The following is a 20,898-nucleotide window of genomic DNA, read 5'->3' on the forward strand; positions in this document are numbered from 1 at the left end:
GCGTCGGTCGCGTCGTGTGCCATGTTAAGGCACACGACGCGACCGACGCGATGGACCCGATGTACGCGATTTCTCCATAGGCTTCAATGTTAAAATATTTTTAACATTGAAGCCTATGGAGAATCGGGTCCATCGCGTCGGACGCGTCGTGTGCCTTATTAAAGGCACACGACCGACGCGATGGACCCGATTTTCCATTTGACGGTAAAATGGACCTGATTTTAAAGAAAATCGGGTCCATCGGGGGCATCGTGTGCCTTAAAGTTAAGGCACACGACCAAGAAGATTGTGGCCGTGCTAGGAAACAAGTACCAAATCAAGTGCCAGATGCACATAATTTGAGACATAACTGAAGTGTCAAAAGTTATGGGGTAGTAGTATGTACATTAAATGGCCTAACTATAGTGGGTGTAAGGGGTGCAATTGCTATGGGTTAGAAAGGCCTACACCCAGGTGTCATACTAATTTACTAGATATGTAATCTAAGCAATAAAGCCTGAACTGTGATGCATGACATATTTTTAGTGAGAGGGGTAAGTTGTGGATGTTCTAAAGGTAGGGGGGGGGAGCATAATTGTTGAGTGGAGACTACTGAAATGTAAAATTGAGATACTAGTGTTTCTCTGTATGAATAGGGTCACCGTAAAGTGGCTTAGGGCCAGATGTATCAAGCTTCAAAAAGTAATAAAGTGGAGAGTGATAAACAGCCAGCCCATCAGCTCCTACCTGCCATTTTTGAAACACAGTCTGTTACATGGCAGGTAGGAGCTGATTGGCTGGCTGTTTGTCACTCTCCACTTTATCATTTTTTAAAGCTTGATACATCTGGCCCTTAATATGAATTGGTGACACTATGTCATAATGTGAATTGGAGATAACGTGTTTCATAATGTGTACTGGCAGCCCTACTATGTGATGACATGTAAACTAGAAAACAAGGATGGTTTATAAAATACATTTGAGCATGACTATTGGGCATAGTATAAACTAAGGCACTATTATGGTTTAGAAAATGAACTAAGGAGTTATTATGGGGCATAACATTAATAAATGCTACAAAACCACAAGGTTTTGGTTATGCCCCTGGTGTGGTGCCATTGTACTGTGATGTCTTGGAAATATCCAGACTTGCATCAGTTGTAATCTGACATCTCGCGAGTCAGTTTAAATACCCACTAGACTGCTCATGGCAAAGCATTGTGAAATATTGTAGTTGGAACGGGGCATGACAGTAGGTAGGTTCCTTTAAAGATTGAACATTCCATTTCCAAGTTGTATGTACACATACCTCAATCTCTTATCACGTGTACTGGGAATACCTATCGAAAGGCACAACTGCACCCCATGTACAGCACAGTATGCAACTATGGGTGTTTCAATGATTGTGACCAGTGGTGTCTGGCCAGAATTGTCCCTGCTGACACACAAGTGACACAGTCTCAAATCGCTTCCACAATCAATACAGGATGTACCATATGCATATCTACCAGGTCAGGGCAGCATTCCTTCGCACCCATGGCATCCAGATCAGAATGCTCCTGTTAACACTACGATGTCCCATGGGACACCATCCGTTGCCTGGGCTTGTGATGTCCCTACTTGGAGTTTAGAGGTCTGACAACACGTGGCTTGGTCCAATGACTCACACTCGTTTTTTCATGCCGTACAAACCCCCTCACCGACAGCAATGATTACCCCTCATTAACTGAAGTACAAATGACATTTTATAATCCACCCCCAATTTTGTATCCTTTTAATTTTTTGTACCACCTTGCTATGCATTAGTTCAACAAACATTTTTTCCCAAACAAAAACATTGTTTTCCATAACTGGCTCTGGCAAAAGTGACTATCACCTTTTACAAGGAGCCTGGTCGTATCCTAGATTTCCTGTTGTTGTTTTTTTTGGAGGATAAGGGGGTGAAGCTGGGTGCAGTTACAACCCCTGCAACTGTATTCAACTTAGCTCAACAAAATAAGCAGTTTCCCCTCCGCATGTGCCTCACCTACATGATTCTGCAACTTGCTGGTGTATTCCCCTTTGAATTTCCTCCTATAATCTTATCCTATTATGTTTAGAATGGAATATTGACTCAATATTCAATTGAATACATTTTTGTGTCTCGTTGTTTTGTTGGAGCCTAGAAACGGCTTCTCGACATTGCCATAATGATAGCTTTAGGGGTAGGTGGCTGTTAATTTATTATGAGTAGAACTGTTATACTTGGACTGGTTATTGTCTAGAGGTAGCGATGAGCAGGGGGGAATTCTGCAAATCCATATAATGTGTGTGTTCTGGAGTACTCCTGCTGAAAGCATCAATAGACATAGACTGACGAGTCATATTTATGCTAGCCCTGGACCTAAGGGAGATAAGGAATAAAGAATAATATATGAGTATGATGCGCTAATGGAAGCGATGTTGAGTACTGGAGATAGTGTATGATTTAATGTGGAGCCAGCATATGTGGGATGTCCGAGTGAATCTAGGCACTGTAAGTTGGTTTTACGTGCCGAGTAGCCACAGTGATGTATAGGAGTTGAGCTTGCGATAAAAAAGGTGTTCTAGCAAAGTAACTTACAATCAAATGTCTTCCTTTTTTCTTTCTTTTTTAAGAACATGGTACATCTGGTAAACTTGCATTTAAATATTATGGGCGAGATGTGTTCAGCCTTGAAAAGTGATAAAATGGAGAGTGGTAAACCACTAGCCATCAGCTCCTAACTGTCATTTTTTTCAAACACAGCCTGCAACATTGCAGCTAGATTGGCTGCAACTTTATCACTCTCAGTTTTATCACTTTTCCATCTTAGTACACCTGGGCCATAGTGTATGTTATTGCTTTGTAGCCATAGGTAGGCTATTGTACATTGATCCGGTGTAATATAGTATCACTTATGTTCCTTTTTGGGGGATTTAAATGTGCATCTCCCGGCTGGTTTAACAAGGTGATAAAGAATGCTTATTTATTTTATTAGTGTATTGTATATAGTAAACACTTTCATTATTTGTTGCCATTTTGATATGTATGTGTGTACTCCTTTTTATGTGGTTTATCATGGGGGTTCTATATATTATTTCTAAGGACAATAGTGTTCATTCTAGCACCCGCTATCTTTGAAAACCCATGCAGTTCCTCTTCCCTGCCTAGGGTGTCGCTGTCTGCTGTAGTGCTTCTAGCACAGTGTGGTCTGTATATCAGCCCTGATATGCAAACCAGACCTGTGCTAGAAACACCACAGCAGACAGCGACACCCCAGGCAGGGAAGAGGAACTACATGGATTTTCAAAAATAGAGGTGCTAGAATGAACACTAGACAACATAGGGCGGTATTCAATGTTTGGCACTATTTTCGACAGGGGAAATAGCAACCGCCATCTATTTAATGCTGCCGTTTCAGACAATATTGAAGGTGGATTTTGACAAAACATATTAGTCAGAAACGGCTGGGGATTGTTGATTTACTTCCGTTTCTCGACAATCCACTGCTGTTTTTGCCGGCATGCCCACTTTTCGACACTCGACAGGGGAAAAATTGAATTCCACCTGTGGAGCTGCAGGCGAGCTGGCGGAAAAACGGCCCATGATTCTAACTGTCGTGACGTTCCGACAGTTGGAATCCTGAATTGAATACCCTTCTTAGTATGTAAATTGTATGATCCACTTACATAAATAAGGAAGGTTAGGTGGCTCATTGCGTAACAAAGGTATCACAGAATGTCCTGTAAGTACTGTGCATGTGAACATTTAAACTTCCCTGTACTGTTCTTTATCATTTCTTGAAACACAAGCTCTGTCCATCTTCCCTATATGACAATCTAAGGGGTAAATATACTCCAGTAGGCTGACCGGGAGCCCATTTTAGCATTTGTAGTTGGAAATTGCCGTAAAATAAATACACTTGAAAGTATTTAAAAAAAAAAAAGTTGACGGGGTACCCGAAAAGCCCCAATATTAATTTACTCTGTCCATGCTTACCAATTCTAATAATACTTTATTTCAGCTAAATATTGTTATTTGGATAGGAGAGTTTGATTTTGATGTTCTTCATGCCGTGTATTTAGCGGCTAGAAATGAATATACATTTTTAAGCCCCGTACACACGGGGGAGATATATTGCTCAGTGTCCCCTTTTCATCAGCGACCAGAGATGGTCGCTGATGAAAAGGAACCTCAGCCGGCGGTGCCGCAGAGGTAATCACCAGCGATTTTAGAATGGGGCTGAAAACGGGAGCGGGAACCCGGCGATTTATTACCGGGGCACACTCCCATCACTGGCAATATGGTCGCCAGCGACCATATTCCCAGCGATTTCAGCCCCTATCGCCCCTGTGTGTACACAGCATTATTGTTGATTTAAAAAAAAAAATGCGTATGGTCATCAAAAGCTCATTGTTTTAATTGGTCAATAGCTTTCTTGTGATATTAGTACAGATTCATCTTTTATGTACACTAATGCATAAAAGCAATTTGATTAATTGATGTGTTCTTCTCTCCATCCTGTAGATGGTGTACATAGCGTTACTGCGCACTGTACCTTGCGTATCACCATCATCACAGACGACATGTTAACCAACAGTATCACAGTCCGGCTAGAAAACATGTCCCAGGAGAAGTTTCTATCCCCGCTGCTTTCTCTGTTTGTGGAAGGTGTGGCAACAGTGCTATCTACCACCAAAGAGGGCATCTTTGTCTTCAATATTCAAAATGATACTGACGTTAGCTCCAACATTCTCAATGTAACCTTTTCGGCCTTACTACCTGGAGGAGTCCGCAACAAGTTCTTTCTTTCGGAGGATCTCCAGGAACAAATCTACCTGAACAGAACACTTCTCACAATGATTTCCACCCAGCGTGTTCTGCCATTTGATGATAACATTTGTTTGAGGGAACCATGTGAGAATTACATGAAGTGTGTGTCTGTGTTAAAGTTTGACAGCTCCGCTCCTTTCATAAGCTCCAATACTGTACTTTTTCGTCCTATTCACCCAATCAATGGATTACGGTGCCGCTGCCCCCCTGGATTTACTGGAGACTACTGTGAAACAGAGATTGATCTCTGTTACTCTAATCCTTGTGGCAAGAATGGACAATGCCGAAGCAGAGAAGGTGGCTACTCTTGTGAGTGCTATGAAGAATATACAGGTATGAGACATACATATTTTATTAAGGTGTTTGTTTTAGGTCTGACAACCATATTCTGTTACAGGTAGACCACCTGCGGTAATACAGCTCCTGTCGAACTACATGTCTCCACATGGCCGGCACAGTTTCCGCATGCTCACACAGAAACATTGTCAGGGATGCAGGAAAGTGTAGTTCCACAGTAACTGTAGTTGCTATCGGAGCATCAGAATGGTCGCAGCAGAACGTGAGCGAGCTGATCTCATGGGCAGGAGTACTTCCACCTGTGTTACTAAGGACAGGGCTGCATACTGTAAGAAGGGGGCAGTGGAATGATGTGAGGAGGGAAATAGAGGTGCCCAAGAAAGCACAGAATTAGGAATAGCGATATATAGTGCACCAGTTACACTAACAAAGAAATACTATAGTATAATAATCTTATTTCACACATCTATCTTGCTATTAATTCACAGTACTTATAAGTGGCTATTAGGAAGCCTGAGGATTAGCATTTAGTCCCTACTATCATTAACTGAATGAAATACGGTTTATAAAATGAACATTAGATGAAGAATGTTACAGCCTTAATTTAGGAAGAATACATTGATGGATCTAAGGAATGTGGCACAAGTATAAACTGTAATTGGGACAAGACTATAATATTCTATATGTATATTTTATATTTTTGGCATGTTAATGCATTTCAATATGGTTAGGGCACCATAACCTGCACATACATATGTCTCTTTTTTTAAAGAGTGATCCATCTGTTTGTTAAGGGCAGAACATAGAAAATTATACAGAACTTGTTGGAGTCTGTATTCATTGTGACTGTATGGGCCATATTCAAATGATGTTGCACTGGTAGCCACTAGAGGGCTTCCAATGGAACTCCATTTGGGGGCTACTGGCACCGGCATTTCCGCTCGCACCCCCTGGGGGTGGTTAGTTGATATCCACAAAAAGTCACCTCTTTGAGAGCGCAAATAGGGCTTTTTACTGTGCATTGAAGAATGCCTTATAAGTAAGAATAGGAATGCATGTCATAATGCAGGAAACCCCCTATACCAAGAGAGTGTAGTGATATATGGCCCTTTTTACAAATAGTTACAAGAAGATTGTTTTAAATAATGTGTGTGGGAGTATTTTTAGCAGTTATGAAATATATGGGCAATAATTCGACTTAAACACCAGATAAACTTCTTGATGGGGAGATCAAAGGTCACCAAAACCAGGCTCGCTCCTTGAATATTGGTACTAGTATAATTTACAAGCTCCCAATATTTATGTCATGTTGCATATAACACAGCATAACCCTATAACTCTTTATCAAGAAGGGTGTGGTGTAACACACCGACAGTCGGGATTCCGAAAGTCATTAGCCCGACGTCTGAATCCTGACTGCACGGGGGGGGGGGGGAGCGCAATGAAGCCCCTTGCGGTCTCGCTGCGCTCGCCACCTATTTTATTTTCCCTCTATGGGGGTCATGGACCCCCACGAGGGAGCAGTCGGGATTCCAACGTCAGAATCCCGACTGTCGGAGAGACATCCAGCACCCATCAAGAATTGCCTCTCGTGTTTAAGTATACAAGTACAGGTTGAGTATCCCTAAACAGTACAGTATACAGAGCATTTTGAATAAGGGATTTTTTGGGGATTTTGGAATATATATTTTTTCCCCATACTTTCATGGTCCCCTGGTGGTGCCCCGATGGTCCTTCGATATCCATGGTGTCCCCCAGTGTCCACAGCGACCTTCAGGATCCTCTTCAGCAGCATTTATGATCCCAGGGGTGCATTGCACGAGTGCCGCTGATCCTGGAGGCCGCCGTGGACATTAGGTGACAACGAGGTAATTATGAAAAAAAGGGGGGGGGGGGGAAATATTCTGAAAAACCACGGTTTTCTGAATATTTTGGTATACACGGATAAGGGAGACCCGACCTGTGCTATAAAATAACAGGTAGTCCTTTAGTTTCTCTGACGCTATTAGTTCATATTGATGTTATAGGCTGCATTTTTAGAATGACTGTTTTCGTCCACAAAATACTGCACTTGGAAGGCAATCCCTGTGGTCTTCATAACATTAGTGAAACACAGTGACAATATTTCCTAAATTATATATCTACACCTTTGACAATAAAATATATATATATAGGACCAGCTTACAGATGTGTCCTCATACACTGTGCCTTCAGTCTATCCAAACAGCCCCCTTGGCACCAGGTCCTATGAAACAGCTGAAAGAGACAGAAACACATTTCTAGATTATTGATCAGTTTCAATTGCTGCATTTGTATATCAGTCTCTGAGTCTGAATCTGTGTAAGAACTGTTAAGATGCAATTTCTGTTGTGCTAATCTGTGACTTTGTACATGTGAACAACTAATTGTTGGGTGGTTCTAGTTGCAGAAAAGTGTTTCTAATACTCTTTGGAGAAAATAGAATTAGGCAGAAGGTTTATCGAGGTAAAAAATCTTTATACCTTGCGTACGAGCTCCTGATACCCATGGTATCTAATAAAAATGGGTGCGTTTTATTTTTCCTAGAGTTGAAAACCCATGATGATGCTCTCCTGTCTGGTTGTCTCCATGGCTCCCAGTGGTCTCTTTACACTGGAGAAGGAAGCTGCTGGGAGATAGTTCTCCCAGCCGCATCCTCCGGGAGGGGGAAAACATACACACTGTGTGTCCACACACATGCAGACACACAGACACAGACACACACTTAGGGGGGTATTCAATCTTCGGGTCACGGCAGACGAGCTTGCTCGCCTGCCGTGACCCAGTCCCGTTCTCGGTCAGCTCGACCGAGAACATGCAGGCGGGATTCAATGTCCAGCCTGCAGCGGGACGAGAAGGGGGCGTGGCCACGAGTTGCGGCCGGGAAGTGACGAGATGCAGCCGGCAGCTCGTCACTTCCCGGCTGTCCTCGGCAGAACGAGCCCGACAGCTAGAGATGTCGGGCTCGTTCTGCCAGGAAACCCTGTTCAATGCTGTCGGGGAAGACAGCATTGAATAGGGCCCGTCGAGCATCTCCCCCACGGGAGATGCTCGACGGCGATTGAATATCCCCCTTAGTATTCACTCACATACAGTACTCGCTGATGCTGCAGGTGTCCCAATGCTTGATGTTAAAGACACCATATTGAAGGGGAGTAATTGCTGACTAAGCTAATTGGAAGCATCCAAATTCTTAATTAGTCCTTTGCCGCCAGGTACCAGTGCAAGTCTTGGTGATTTTTTCCTAAAAATATTTAATTTGGGAAAACTCAGACTTGATGTGAGGTGCGTTATAAAAGACGCAATGATAGAAATTATTATCTATAGAGAATTTACCCACCACCAAAGTATTTCCCCTGAGTGGTATATCGCTGCATCAACATCGCAAATAAGATGCTAAATTTAAACATAGTTGTGTCTCGGTGCCATGTGGTGTATAGATGCTAGGTGTATGGGGACACATCAGTATGCCTAATAAGGGTCCTCTCCTTGCATGTACATTTTGCAGTCTTTAGGTCTCTTTCAGACGATTTGAAATCTCCTTACTGGGGAAAAAGCCCTACACTGTGACCATCTCTCCCTTTGTTGAAAATAATTCACGGTGGATTTGAGGCCCCAGAAACTGAGGCTCTAAACAGTTGTGTTATCTGTGTAACTGTGAGCCGAAGCCGTTTGCTGCATGTTAATGTGTGCTATTGTCAGGCCCGTGAATGAACTTGGAGTGAATAATCCTGTTGGTGTGGTAATGCTGAGTGGAATTCCGAGTCAGTCAGAGACTCCCTCCATTTCACTTACCTTTTCATCAGGCAGCATTTCGGAAATATGTTACTGCAAAATGTTATAATCTGTCATCCTTATGATAAGACTCACTAAGGACTGATGATGGAGGGGGCAAGAGAGATGAAGTACTGCTACCAAATCTCAGTTAGTAGCCAAACACTGAAAATATCTCATACATTTCCTGCAGAGGATAATCATGGCCTAATGTCACTGTTATTCCTGATAATACTTTGAAGGTCCTTACTTGGCCTAGAGCAATTATTAGTAATTTATACACGATGAAAGTTACCCTATCTTGATAGTGTTGTATTACTGACACAAAGGTAAATTGAACCTCCGGGTGCATTTTTCTGTAATGAGACTACTCCGTAATTAAGCCCTCTGTTCTATTTTGTACGAACAGTCAAAAGTTAATATTGTAATAAAAGACCTGGAAAATGTTATAATTACTTAGATTCTTTTTCATTTTTTGTCCTTTTTTTTACTCTTTAGTACCACATCATTTGATAATGACTTTCAGTGTTTGTATTTTTTTTTTTTTTTACGATTGAGATTTGTAGTGCAAATTGCATAATGGTTTACAAGAGGCTCTATAGAATGAAATTTGCAGAGACACATGCATATACCCTCCAACATATGAAGGGTAGAAATCGGTACATATTCAGAAAGGGGGCGTGGCTACTGGTAAAGGACACCCCCTTTCCTATACTTTGAATCGACATTTGCAGACCCAGAATCAGCTTTCCTTCCCTCAGTGCACATCAGGCTATGGCTGTATTAATGACAGTTACCAAAGGTGCAGCAGACAAGCTCAATGTTTCCTCTGTCTGCTGCTTCACACAAATTACCTGTAAACATAGGGTTATTATCCCTGCCCCATGGAACAAGTGCAATAAATAAGAGGACAGTAGGAATACTAGCAGTTGCAATATAACCACTGTAAGTGTGAGCACAGCTCTCACCTATCAGCTCCCAGCGGTCTGACTGACTCTGCCCCAAAAACTTACTAACAGGCAGAAGAACTGTTGAAGACAGAACAACCTGCGCGCTCAGCCGTGATGACATCCCCGGAAGCTGGCCTCTGGCCTTGTGGGATATGTAGTCTTCAGCGCTAATGCCCACCCTGCAGTAGTGTGCCGGAAGTGGCGGGCGTTATGGGATATGTAGTTTCCGCTAGCCGCATTCGGCGTCTCTGGCTGTGCCAGCATCTATCATGCCTGCCAGCTACCGCTAGTTGTTTCAGTAGCTGCAGTGTCTTCTCCTGCATGGTTCCCTGCACCGGCCGGCTGCGCTTTGATTCCTGATAAAGTTCCTGTTCGCAAAAAAACGGTACATTCGGTACACATTTATTTAGCCGGTACAGACCTTGAAAAAAACGGTACTGTACCGGCTAAATCTGTACAGTTGGAGGGTATGCACATGTTATGAGTGTATTTACTATTTTCAACTCTGTAGTAAGTCAGCTGTACTGCTGTTTGGCCGTGTCACATGTCAACTTTAATCACCACTGCGCTGGCGTCAGATGTCTAATGCAAAGCTATAGCAAAAGGATCCGGATTGCGTGTGCACGAAGTGTCCATTGAAGTGCACTATATCGCAAGAACTACTTTACTGTACATTACTGCACTGTAAAAGTAAAGATAATCTTTTTTATGAAAATACTATTGCATAGACAACCATCTCATTGCTAATTATAGTTGGCTATGGGGATAAGGGAGCCGAGTATACAGTACTTTCGCCAAGAATGGGGCAAGCATGCATGTTGTCGTGTGTCCCATTCTCGGCAATCAGCGTGCCAAGATGGGTCACTGCGGTGGGAAAGCAGCAAAGACAACCGCAGATCCATACTGTAGGTTCCACTTGTGTAAGTGCACTGCTGTCTGTGCATCTTATTTAGCTACACTGGTTAAACACAGATATATGCTACAGTAGGAATGTAATACTGTATGACTCATACAGTGCAAGCAGGCCAGACTCAAGTACCGAGGGGGTTAATAAATGGCTACCGGGTGTCAGACAGGGCTTCATGGGAGCCCACAACTATGGAGCTATTGATGGCATAGGTAACACGTGTGTAAGGGCCCTGCTGGCCGTACCTCATTACGCTACACTAATTAAACACAGAATTACGCTACAGTATGAATGATCTATAGTATGAGCAGGCCAAACTCAAGCACCAGCGGGATAACAACATGGCTGCCGAGCGTGAACCAGGGCTTTGTGGAATCCTACATCTGTGGAGCGAGCAACAGCATAGGTTTTACATGTCTAAGGGGAATGCTGAAGGTGCGTCTCATTACGCTATTTAAACACACAGGGGCTGCTGACAAATGCTGCAATGATCAATCTGCAGCTCCAGTCCCCTACCCGTACCGCTGTCCAGGTTTAGGCCCACCTGCTGTGAAACAGGGAGCTGAGCACCTGGCAGGAGCTGACCCACTAGAGAGCAGGATTCCTCACTGTCACCTCCCCGCATTCCAGCAATGGCTCCTTTGCTGCAGAGGAAGCCAGAAACTCCTGCAAGCTAGGCGGACAATTGGAGGGACCCTACATATGGTTGCTTGCCCCCTTCCTGATGTCACATAAACTAGTAGTCAGTCTACTCTGAAAACCAAGAGTCTCCTCTTTCAGATGACTATTACACTCCCTCCTCTTCTGTGTTTAGCTCACCATCAACATCACTATCACCTATCCATCACTAGGGCTAGCGCTGGTAGATTTGCTTTGCACTTTTTACCTAAGAAAAGTGAATTTCATACATTCTGAGCAAAAGGCCTATGTGCAGTCTGTCGGGTCCCCCATCTCTAGCCATAAGTGCTGCACTGAGCACTAGTAGACTGTGGCACTGAACAGGAACAGGCCTCCGGTGAAATGGCTGCCAACGCAGGAAAGGTAATGTATAGAAGAAATGGGTGCACAGGATATGTGGTGAGGGTCCCCCAGGACCCAGGGGTTCCACCCTGCACCCATTACAGATACATCATTGATGTATCCATCATTGGCCACAAGCCTCTAGTAGTATGTTGATCGAGTCCTCACTACTTATATTTAAGCTGTAATGTGTATTGAACTGTGGCACTTTTTACCTGTACTTTATTTTTGTTATTCTATGTAATGCTACAAAACACTTGTGGCGCCCTATAACTAAAATTATAATAATAATAATTCAGAGCCACCATAGTTTTGTAGTAAGTTGGAATGACACCTGTCCTTAATGTGGGCCTATTTCAGAGATGGCTGCAGTTGCCAATGACACTGCCACTGGGTTTGTATAAAGAAGCTCACCGATTGTGTGTTATGCTTCTTCCATATAAAATGCACAAAACTGTCCCACCATTGATAATCGATCATCAATCTTATTGTTGCTCAGAATGTCCATTGCAGGTTAGTCACTGCGGTATTTAACAATGGTTAGGTCTATTTCCTAGTGGTAGAAAGAACCATTAGGGGAGGGGAGGAGCAAGGCCAGAACATGGTAGCCCACATGGACCCTTGCGGGCTCTCTTCATTCCCCATGCTTCAGGTGCAGTGGCTCTCTCCACTTTGCTCACCACCTGATTACTAAAGGTAACAGGTGGTGGCATGGATAGTGAGAGTGTGGGGCTACCGCCCGAGCTTCTCCCCTGAGCTTGAAAGATTCTTTAGCTAGGTTTTAGCAACCATCTTTCAACTGCATATGAATTCATACTTACAAGTTCTGGCGCCTCTGTAACAGTTGTAAGACGCCTACTTATTTGAAGCCATCTCCCCTCCTCATTACCTCCAACAAAAGATCACTACATTACCTATCACTCACTTAAACCTCACTGAATCCACTGTCACTAATCCATCGCTGAACATGTGCAGTGCAACAGTGGCACTGAGTCTACTTCTGAATCAACCTCTTTATTATCCAAAGCACTTCCGACCTGTCCCTAGACTACAGGTTACTAGACTGAGGCTGGGCTGCTTAATCCCATTTAATTTTCCATCATTAAGATGGAAAGGTCCGACTTTTTTTAAAGTTGAATCTGTTTTGCCGGAAATGGCTGTGGATTGTCAAATTCGCAGCCGTTTTTGCCGATCCACTGACTTTCTGACCCTCAACAGATGGAACATTGAATTCCAACTGTCGAGTTTGTCGGATAAACTGAAAACTGCCCGGGATGTTCTGACAGTCGGAATGCCATATTGAATACCGCCCCCCCCCCCCCCCCCCCTTAATCTGTAGAAATTAAAACTCTAATATATGGAACAACAAAATAAAAAAAAATTATGTACAACTCCTTTTCATGATAAACATTGCAAAATGTATTATTTATTTGAAAATTTATATTTATACAATAGAGCTCTAGCATATTCATTGTGCTTTAGAAATGGAAACAAACAGTTACAAGACAATACTTGGTAATAACAGACAGACAAAGAGGTAAGAGGGCCCTGCTCATAAGCTGTCATTGTACAGACAAGTAGGCATTGATGCAGGATAAGTGCTACATGTTGCATATTGGTCCAGCCAGGATCCTGGTGATAGGCCAACATAGACAAAAGATTGACGCAAGTTTTTTTGCGAGTGTTAACACTTTTTGAACTATTTCATACTTTCTCCTACCGCAGCAGGGGACACTGCAGTACTGACGTATGAGATAGAGTGGGTGCGTAGGAGGAGTCGGCACTTAAGTGAAAATTTCATCTGTGGCTGGCTCCTCCCCCCTCTATCTCCCTCCAGACACCAGTCTTAAAAAAGTGCCGGAGGAGTCGGTATCCTCGGCAAGGTCTCCACAGGAGACTAGGTTTTTATTTGTGTTTTCTTTTATCAGTTTTTAGTGACACAGGCATCCCTGGACAGGGTGCCTGCTTCGTGGGAGGCTCTGGAGGGTCTGGTCGGTACTGCGTGCAGCTACCCTCCAGTACCCAGCCACCGGAGCATCGGCTCCGGGGACCCGCCGCAGCTGCTTGCGGCTAGCGTTACGGGTCCACGGCAGCTTCCCCCTCATCCAGAGCTAGGAGGTGCGTTGCACCATACAGGGGGCGGCCAGAGGAGAGCGCGCTGGCCGGGCAGTATCGTCGCGGCATCAGCGCGACGATGACGTCATCAAACTCCGGCGGGCGCGGGAAGATGGCTTGTGGGAGGTACTTCTTCCGCGCGGACGCCATTGGGAGAGGTGACTGCTGCTACTGAGAGGCTGCAGGCTGGTTCACTTTCCTGACAGTCGTCACTTCAGCGCTGTTCCTCCGTTTCTACAGGGGTACTGTAAGTAGCGGAGGTTTTGTACACACACACAAGCATTGGGAGGGTTTGTGGCTCCTCTCTCCCTGTTTGACACCCAGACTCTAGACTTTCTCTGTTGGGAGATTGGTTTCTAAGGGGTGTTTTTTCTGTGTGTGTGTGTTGGTGTGTGAGCCAGTGTGTCTCTATATATTTATATACTGGGTCACCTGTACAATTATGGCTGGGAAGGGTACTTCTTCCAAGGCAGCTGTGAAGCTGTATGCTTGTAAGAGCTGCAAGGGTCAATATACCCAGCACATGAAGGGTATTTCACTCTGTGCTCCCTGCTATGATTTATCAAAGGCTGCTGCAGCTGTCCCTAAGACTCCTCAGTCTGTGGTGGATCCTATCCACAGTGTGTTAGCTAATCTTACTGCTGAATTGGTGGCCTCCAGGAAAGACAGGGAGCTGATGCAGACTCAGCTTTCTAGCATAGCTGCAGCAGAGCCTGTTTGGGCCAGGACACTTATTTCTTCTGTGGATTCTCTGTCCCAGTCGCTGGCTGGCACTTCACAGAGAATGCCTGCTTCACAGGTAGCTGCTAAAAGGAAGGCAGGAGTGTTCTTGGCTGTCCCTCATCATTCAGATGATGATGAGGGGTTAGAGGTTTTAGAGGATGGGGAGTATGTAGCTCCACAGGTTCAGGAGTCTCCTCAGGACTTTTTGGATGAAGAGGACGCTCAGGGAGTGGACGGCCTTATCAGGGCTGTTAGGACTACTTTAAACCTAGAGGAGTCTCGGGCTCCGCCTCAGGTTTCTATCTTTGGTCGGGTACAGAAGACGCCAGTGTATTTTCCAGACTCGGCTGAGCTGGATAACCCGCTGTTAGATATATGGAAGGTTCCGGATAAGAAATTTCAAATTTCCTCTCGTATTAAATCTCTCTATCCCTTCTCCCCTGAATCCAGGGAAAAATGGGAGGCTCCGCCATCACCAGATGTGTCCCTTTCTAGACTTTCTAAGAAGTCGACTCTGCCAGTGCCGGGGGCGGTCGGCTTAAAGGAGGCGCCAGATCGGCGGTTAGATACTACCTTAAAAACTATTTTCTCCACAGCGGGGGTTTTGTTGAGACCAGCGCTGGCCTCTGCCTGGGTGGCTCGGGCCATGGAGGTATGGGCTTCTCAGCTGGTGTCTGGTTTGGAGCAGGACAGTCCTAAGGAGGATTTATTGTCCTTGGCTGAGTTTATCAGGGATGCTTCTACTTATATAGGGGAAGCGTCTGCAGATGTGGCGTCTCTTGGAGCTAAGGTTTCGGCTTCAGCTGTGGTGGCCAGGAGGGCCGTTTGGTTGCGGCCGTGGCAGGCTGAGGCTGAAATTAAAAAGGCAGTCGAGGCTCTGCCTTTTTCAGGTGATGTATTGTTTGGTGCGGAACTGGACAAACTTATCGCCCAGGCTACGGGGGGTAAGTCTGCATTTTTACCTTCCGCAGCTCCGCCTCCCAAGCGCCAGTTTGTGGCGCCTTCCTTTCGGGCCTTTCGTGGTACATCAGGTTTCAGAGGTAAGACAAGAGGGGGCTTCTCTTCTTTCAGAGGCCGTAGAGGAAGAGGTGCCAGAATGGCCCCTACTGCACCCGCCACTGCCCGCAGGCCAGATCCCAAGGCCACTGACAAGCCAGTGGCATGACGGTCTCGCAGCCCACGTGGGGGATTCCATTGTGGGCGCGCGTCTGTTGCAGTTTGCAGAAATCTGGAGATCCCATTGCAGCGATGCTTGGGCTCTGGACAGCATTTCCCAGGGATACAAACTGCAATTCGCGTCGACCCCCCCCTCAAGATTTTTTCGGATAGGTCTGCCAAGGAAAGAGGAGGAAAGTCAGGCTCTGCGTGGATCCATCCAGGGTCTTTTAGACGCAAGAGTAGTGGTGTCAGTCCCGGCTTCACAGCAGGGCAGAGGTTTCTATTCCAGCGTCTTTGTGGTGCCCAAGCCGGACGGCTCGGTGCGGCCTATCCTAAATTTAAAGGATTTAAACCTCCATATCTGTTATCAGCGGTTCAAGATGGAGTCCATCCGGTCCGTGGTGGCATCTCTAGAAAAGGGAGAATTCTTGATGTCGTTAGACATCAAGGATGCATACCTGCACGTGCCAATTTGGGAACCCCATCAATGTTTTCTGAGGTTTGCGATAGACGATTGCCACTACCAGTTTCAGGCTCTTCCTTTTGGCCTGTCTTCAGCTCCCAGAGTCTTTACAAAGATCATGGCATGTATGATTGCAGCTCTCAGGCTCCAAGGAATAACAATTATTCCGTATTTGGACGATTTGCTAATCAAAGCGCCAAGTCGGGAGAAGCTGATAGAACACGCCATGGTAGCTTGCAAATTCTTGGTAGACCATGGTTGGATTCTAAACCTCAAGAAATCTCATCTGACACCATCAAGGAAGTTAAAGTTCCTGGGACTCATCTTGGATACAGAAAACGAGACTGTCTCGCTTCCTTTGGACAAGGTGCGAGCAATTCAAGGGATGGTGAGACTCGTTTTGTCGTTACGAAGGGTGTCAGCACACACTTGCACGCGTCTACTGGGAATGATGGTAGCCTCTTTCGAGGCTCTACCATATGGTCGTTTTCACACAAGGACTTTTCAAGAAAATCTTCTGTCCCAGTGGTCGGGATCCCATTTGGAGATCCACAAGAGAATCCGTCTTTCAAGGGAAGCGCGGCTGTCTCTGAACTGGTGGCTGTCAACTTCTCATCTTTTGAAGGGTCGAAGTTTCAGGCCATGCATTTGGACTATTCTGACGACGGATGCCAGCCTGAGAGGTTGGGGAGCTGTGACCCAGGGTTATACTTTTCAGGGCCGTTGGTCTGTCCAGGAGGCCAAGTTATCGATCAACATTCTGGAGCTCAGGGCCATCAGGTTGGCACTCCTTCAGGCCCAAGACCTGCTCAAGGGTCTGCCGATAATGATCCAGTCCGACAATGCGACCGCGGTTGCTTATATAAACCGTCAGGGCGGGACGAAGAGCAGGGCAGCAATGAAGGAGGTTCGTCCGATTTTGCAATGGGCAGAAGCTTATGCGTCAAATCTCACAACAGTCTTCCTGCCGGGAGTGGAGAACTGGCAGGCGGATTACCTAAGTCGCCAGGATTTCCATCCAGGAGAATGGTCTTTAAATCCGGATGTTTTCCAGCTCATCACACGGAGGTGGGGGACGCCTCAGATCGACATGATGGCGTCCAGACTGAATCACCAACTTCCTCTTTACTGTGCCAGATCGAAAGATCCGGGAGCCTGGGCGGTGGATGCATTCTCGATTCATTGGAATTTCGACCTCATCTACATCTTCCCTCCGTTTCCCTTGTTAGCACAGGTACTCAAACGGATAAAAAGAGGGTCAGCTTCAGCGATACTAATAGCCCCAGATTGGCCGAGAAGGGCTTGGTACTCGGACTTGAAGCTTCTTCAGGCCGATGCTCCGTGGCGTCTTCCTCTCAGGGAGGATCTGTTGCAGCAAGGACCGTTCGCCTACCCAGGCTTGACGCAGCTTCGTTTGACGGCGTGGCTGTTGAAGCCGACCTGTTAAAAAGGCGGGGTGTTCCAGTGACAGTAATTCCCACCATGCTCAGGGCTAGAAAGGAGGTAACTTCCAAGCATTATCACCGTATTTGGAAGTCTTATGTGGCATGGTGTCAGAGGAAGAAGGTGGAGAGAGCGGTTTTTCAGCTTCCTCGTCTTTTGGAATTCCTTCAGGCAGGGTTGGATAAGGGCCTTCGGTTAGGTTCTATTAAGGTCCAAATTTCCGCCTTGTCTGTATTTTTCAACAGGAAATTGGCACTCATTTCGGAGGTGCAGACCTTTTTGAAGGGAGCTTTACGGTTGCAGTCTCCGTATGTTCCTCCGACTGAGCCTTGGGACTTGGGGCTCCTGTTGGAGTTTCTAAAATCTGAGTCGTTTGAGCCGCTGGATTCAGTGGACCTGAAGTGGTTGACATGGAAGACTCTGATGCTCTTGGCATTGGCGTCAGCCAGGAGGGTTTCAGAGCTGGGGGCTCTGCTTTGCCGTCCTCCGTTTTTTGGTTTTTCACAGAGACCGTGCAGAGTTAAGGACTAATCCTAGGTTTCTTCCCAAGGTAGTCTCTTCCTTTCACGTGAACCAGCCGATCGTGGTTCCGGCCTTGCCTGGGTCTTCTGAAAGTTTGGATGTCGTAAGAGCATTACGCATCTATGTGGATAGGACGGCTTCGTTTCGGAAGACAGAATCTTTATTTGTTTTGTTTGGGGCAGAAAAGAAGGGTTGGCCAGCGTCGAAGCAGACTCTGGCCAGGTGGTTGTGCCTTACTATTAAGGAGGCGTATGCAAAAGCCTGCATTCAGGTTCCTCCAAATGTTTCTGCCCATTCTACCAGATCAGTCAGTACTTCCTGGGCGGCTGCCAGGGGAGTGTCTTTGACTCAGGTTTGTAGAGCCGCCACGTGGGTAGGCTCCAATACCTTTGCTAGGTTTTACAAGTTTGATAGGTTTGCCAGGGAAGATTCTTCCTTTGGCAGAGCTGTCTTACAGGATCCTCAGCGCTCGCCCTCCCGGGTGTAGTAGCTTTGGTATCATCTCATACGTCAGTACTGCAGTGTCCCCTGCTGCGGTAGGAGAAATAAGGAATTTGGTACTTACCGATAATTCCCTTTCTCCGAGGCAGCAGGGGACACTGCACGCCCGCCCAGCGCTTTGGTTTTTTTTGTTTTCTCAGCAGTACCGTTCCTGCCATGATTGTTTGGGGGTCCTGCTAATTCTGTATTTTTACAGATTGGATTATTTATCTGTATTGTTTGGTTTCATGAATGCATGTCTATTGGTTGAAGGGTTTACCTAATATTTTTGTTTACAGTCTGTGGTTCTACTTTGCCTGTCCCCTTTCTCTCTCGGTCACGTTTTTTAAGACTGGTGTCTGGAGGGAGATAGAGGGGGGAGGAGCCAGCCACAGATGAAATTTTCACTTAAGTGCCGACTCCTCCTACGCACCCACTCTATCTCATACGTCAGTACTGCAGTGTCCCCTGCTGCCTCGGAGAAAGGGAATTATCGGTAAGTACCAAATTCCTTATTTCCCATTCACCATGTCTAGGTTTGGTTATGGTAAAGTTTCATAGCATGACGAGTGAAGCTATGCACAAATTGGACGTCCACATGCTCAAATCTCAACATTTACACCAAACTAAAAACATTTGTCGACCATTCCATTGCTTGCCTTTTGTTTTGTGTCAATCTTTTTCCTATGTTGACCTCCATGCATATTAGCCTTTTGGGGACGACCTATTCATTTTCAACCTAATATGCCACTCCCGATCCAGTGACAGCACAAATTTGGCCTGTGGTCAGCAAGATGTAAAGGGATGTGATTGGGTAGGATAACCAGGCCTGGTGATAGGGAAGGACTGTGGGCACAGCTGTATTGCACTAGAGCAGGCATGTCCAACCTGCGGCCCTCCAGATGTGCTAAAACTACACATCCCAGCATGCATTGCCATCATTCTAGCATTCCCTAATAGCCAAATTGTGGCAAGGCATGCTGGGATGTGTAGTTTTAGCACATCTGGAGGGCCGCAGGTTGGACATGCCTGCACTAGAGGTTCCAGGGCAGGAAGTCCAGGTTGGGATGGACATCAGTCCAGTCACCATTGATGGCGATACTGCAAACCTCCATCAATAGTCACAAACTATGTGATGAATAACCATCAATAGTTTTAGTTATCGATAGTTATCCAATATCTTTGACTGAATGACCCTTGGGATCATCAGAGTGTGGGGGCGTAGCTTCAGGGTTGTCAGGGGGTGGAGTGTGCAAATGACCTTAGTGGGGAAAAAAATATTGGTTCTGCTGAGCCATCGACTTAGGGAAACAATTGGTTTATCCCACATTGATGGCAAAAGTATTCAACATCGCCCATAAACCATCAGTGATTTCAAATGGTCGATGGCCATCCCTTGGTCTGGGGCTGGGCCTACACATAAATCAAATTGTAATCTCTGCCTGCACCTTTGCAGTGAGCAAGCAGGTACAGAGTCTGTCCAGGGAGCAGATGTGGCTTGAAAATCTGGCAATGGCTGGTGCAGAAAAAGCATACGTGAGGTCATGATGTGGGTGTTCTCGGCCCAACGACTTCTGTTGCTGACTTTGAGTATAGGTGTTGATGTGTGTGTGTGTGTGTGTGTGTGTCAGTCATACGTGCCTACTTTTGGAAACTAGTTTCAGGGAGATTATAGTTGGTAGCAGAATTTTGCACAGCCCCCCCATTGAGGGTGTGTGTTATGCTCCACCCAAAGGGTGTGTCTAGTTTAATATATGGAGAGATTGTGAACGTGGCACCTAGAAGCGTGGTTGTGTACTGCTACATCTGAGAGGAATCTTGTAAAATGACTTATATGCGAATGTAGATGAGTCTCAAAGCTGTTAGAAAGCGCTACTATACTTGCTAAAGTGCTTGGAAATTGTGCTGATAATTCAATGTAAATGTATCTATAGCTGATTCCTTTTTCCCAACAAAATGTAACAGTGTAATGTGGGTTAGATAAAATGAGGGAGATTGATAGACTAATGAGGGGGAGATTGCTGCTATTTCAAGGAGTCTCCTGCAGAATGCAGGAGGGTAGGCAAGTATTGTGTATGTGTGTGTGTGTGTGTGTGTGTGTGTGTGTGTGTGTGTGTGTGACTTGATAAGCTTGCCTGGAGATGCAAGTTTTCAGGGAAAAATTTACTAGAGCATCTAAACATTAAAAGAGGTGATGTTGCCTATAGTAACGAAA

The 20,898-nt window shown here is 45.5% G+C and overlaps 1 protein-coding gene across 1 annotated transcript in view; it reads left to right on the forward strand.

Moving 5' to 3' along the window:
• The window catches only part of CELSR1 (cadherin EGF LAG seven-pass G-type receptor 1), a 180,388-nt gene that overhangs the window by 69,885 nt on the left and 89,605 nt on the right, over window positions 1–20,898 (forward strand). Inside the window, 1 exon segment of the mRNA XM_083182922.1 lies at window positions 4,508–5,146. Within this exon segment, the coding sequence (XP_083039048.1) occupies window positions 4,508–5,146 (639 nt within the window).

This window comes from Crinia signifera, chromosome 4, assembly GCF_055691185.1.
Source record: "Crinia signifera chromosome 4, ASM5569118v1, whole genome shotgun sequence".
Classification (NCBI taxonomy): domain Eukaryota; kingdom Metazoa; phylum Chordata; class Amphibia; order Anura; family Myobatrachidae; genus Crinia; species Crinia signifera.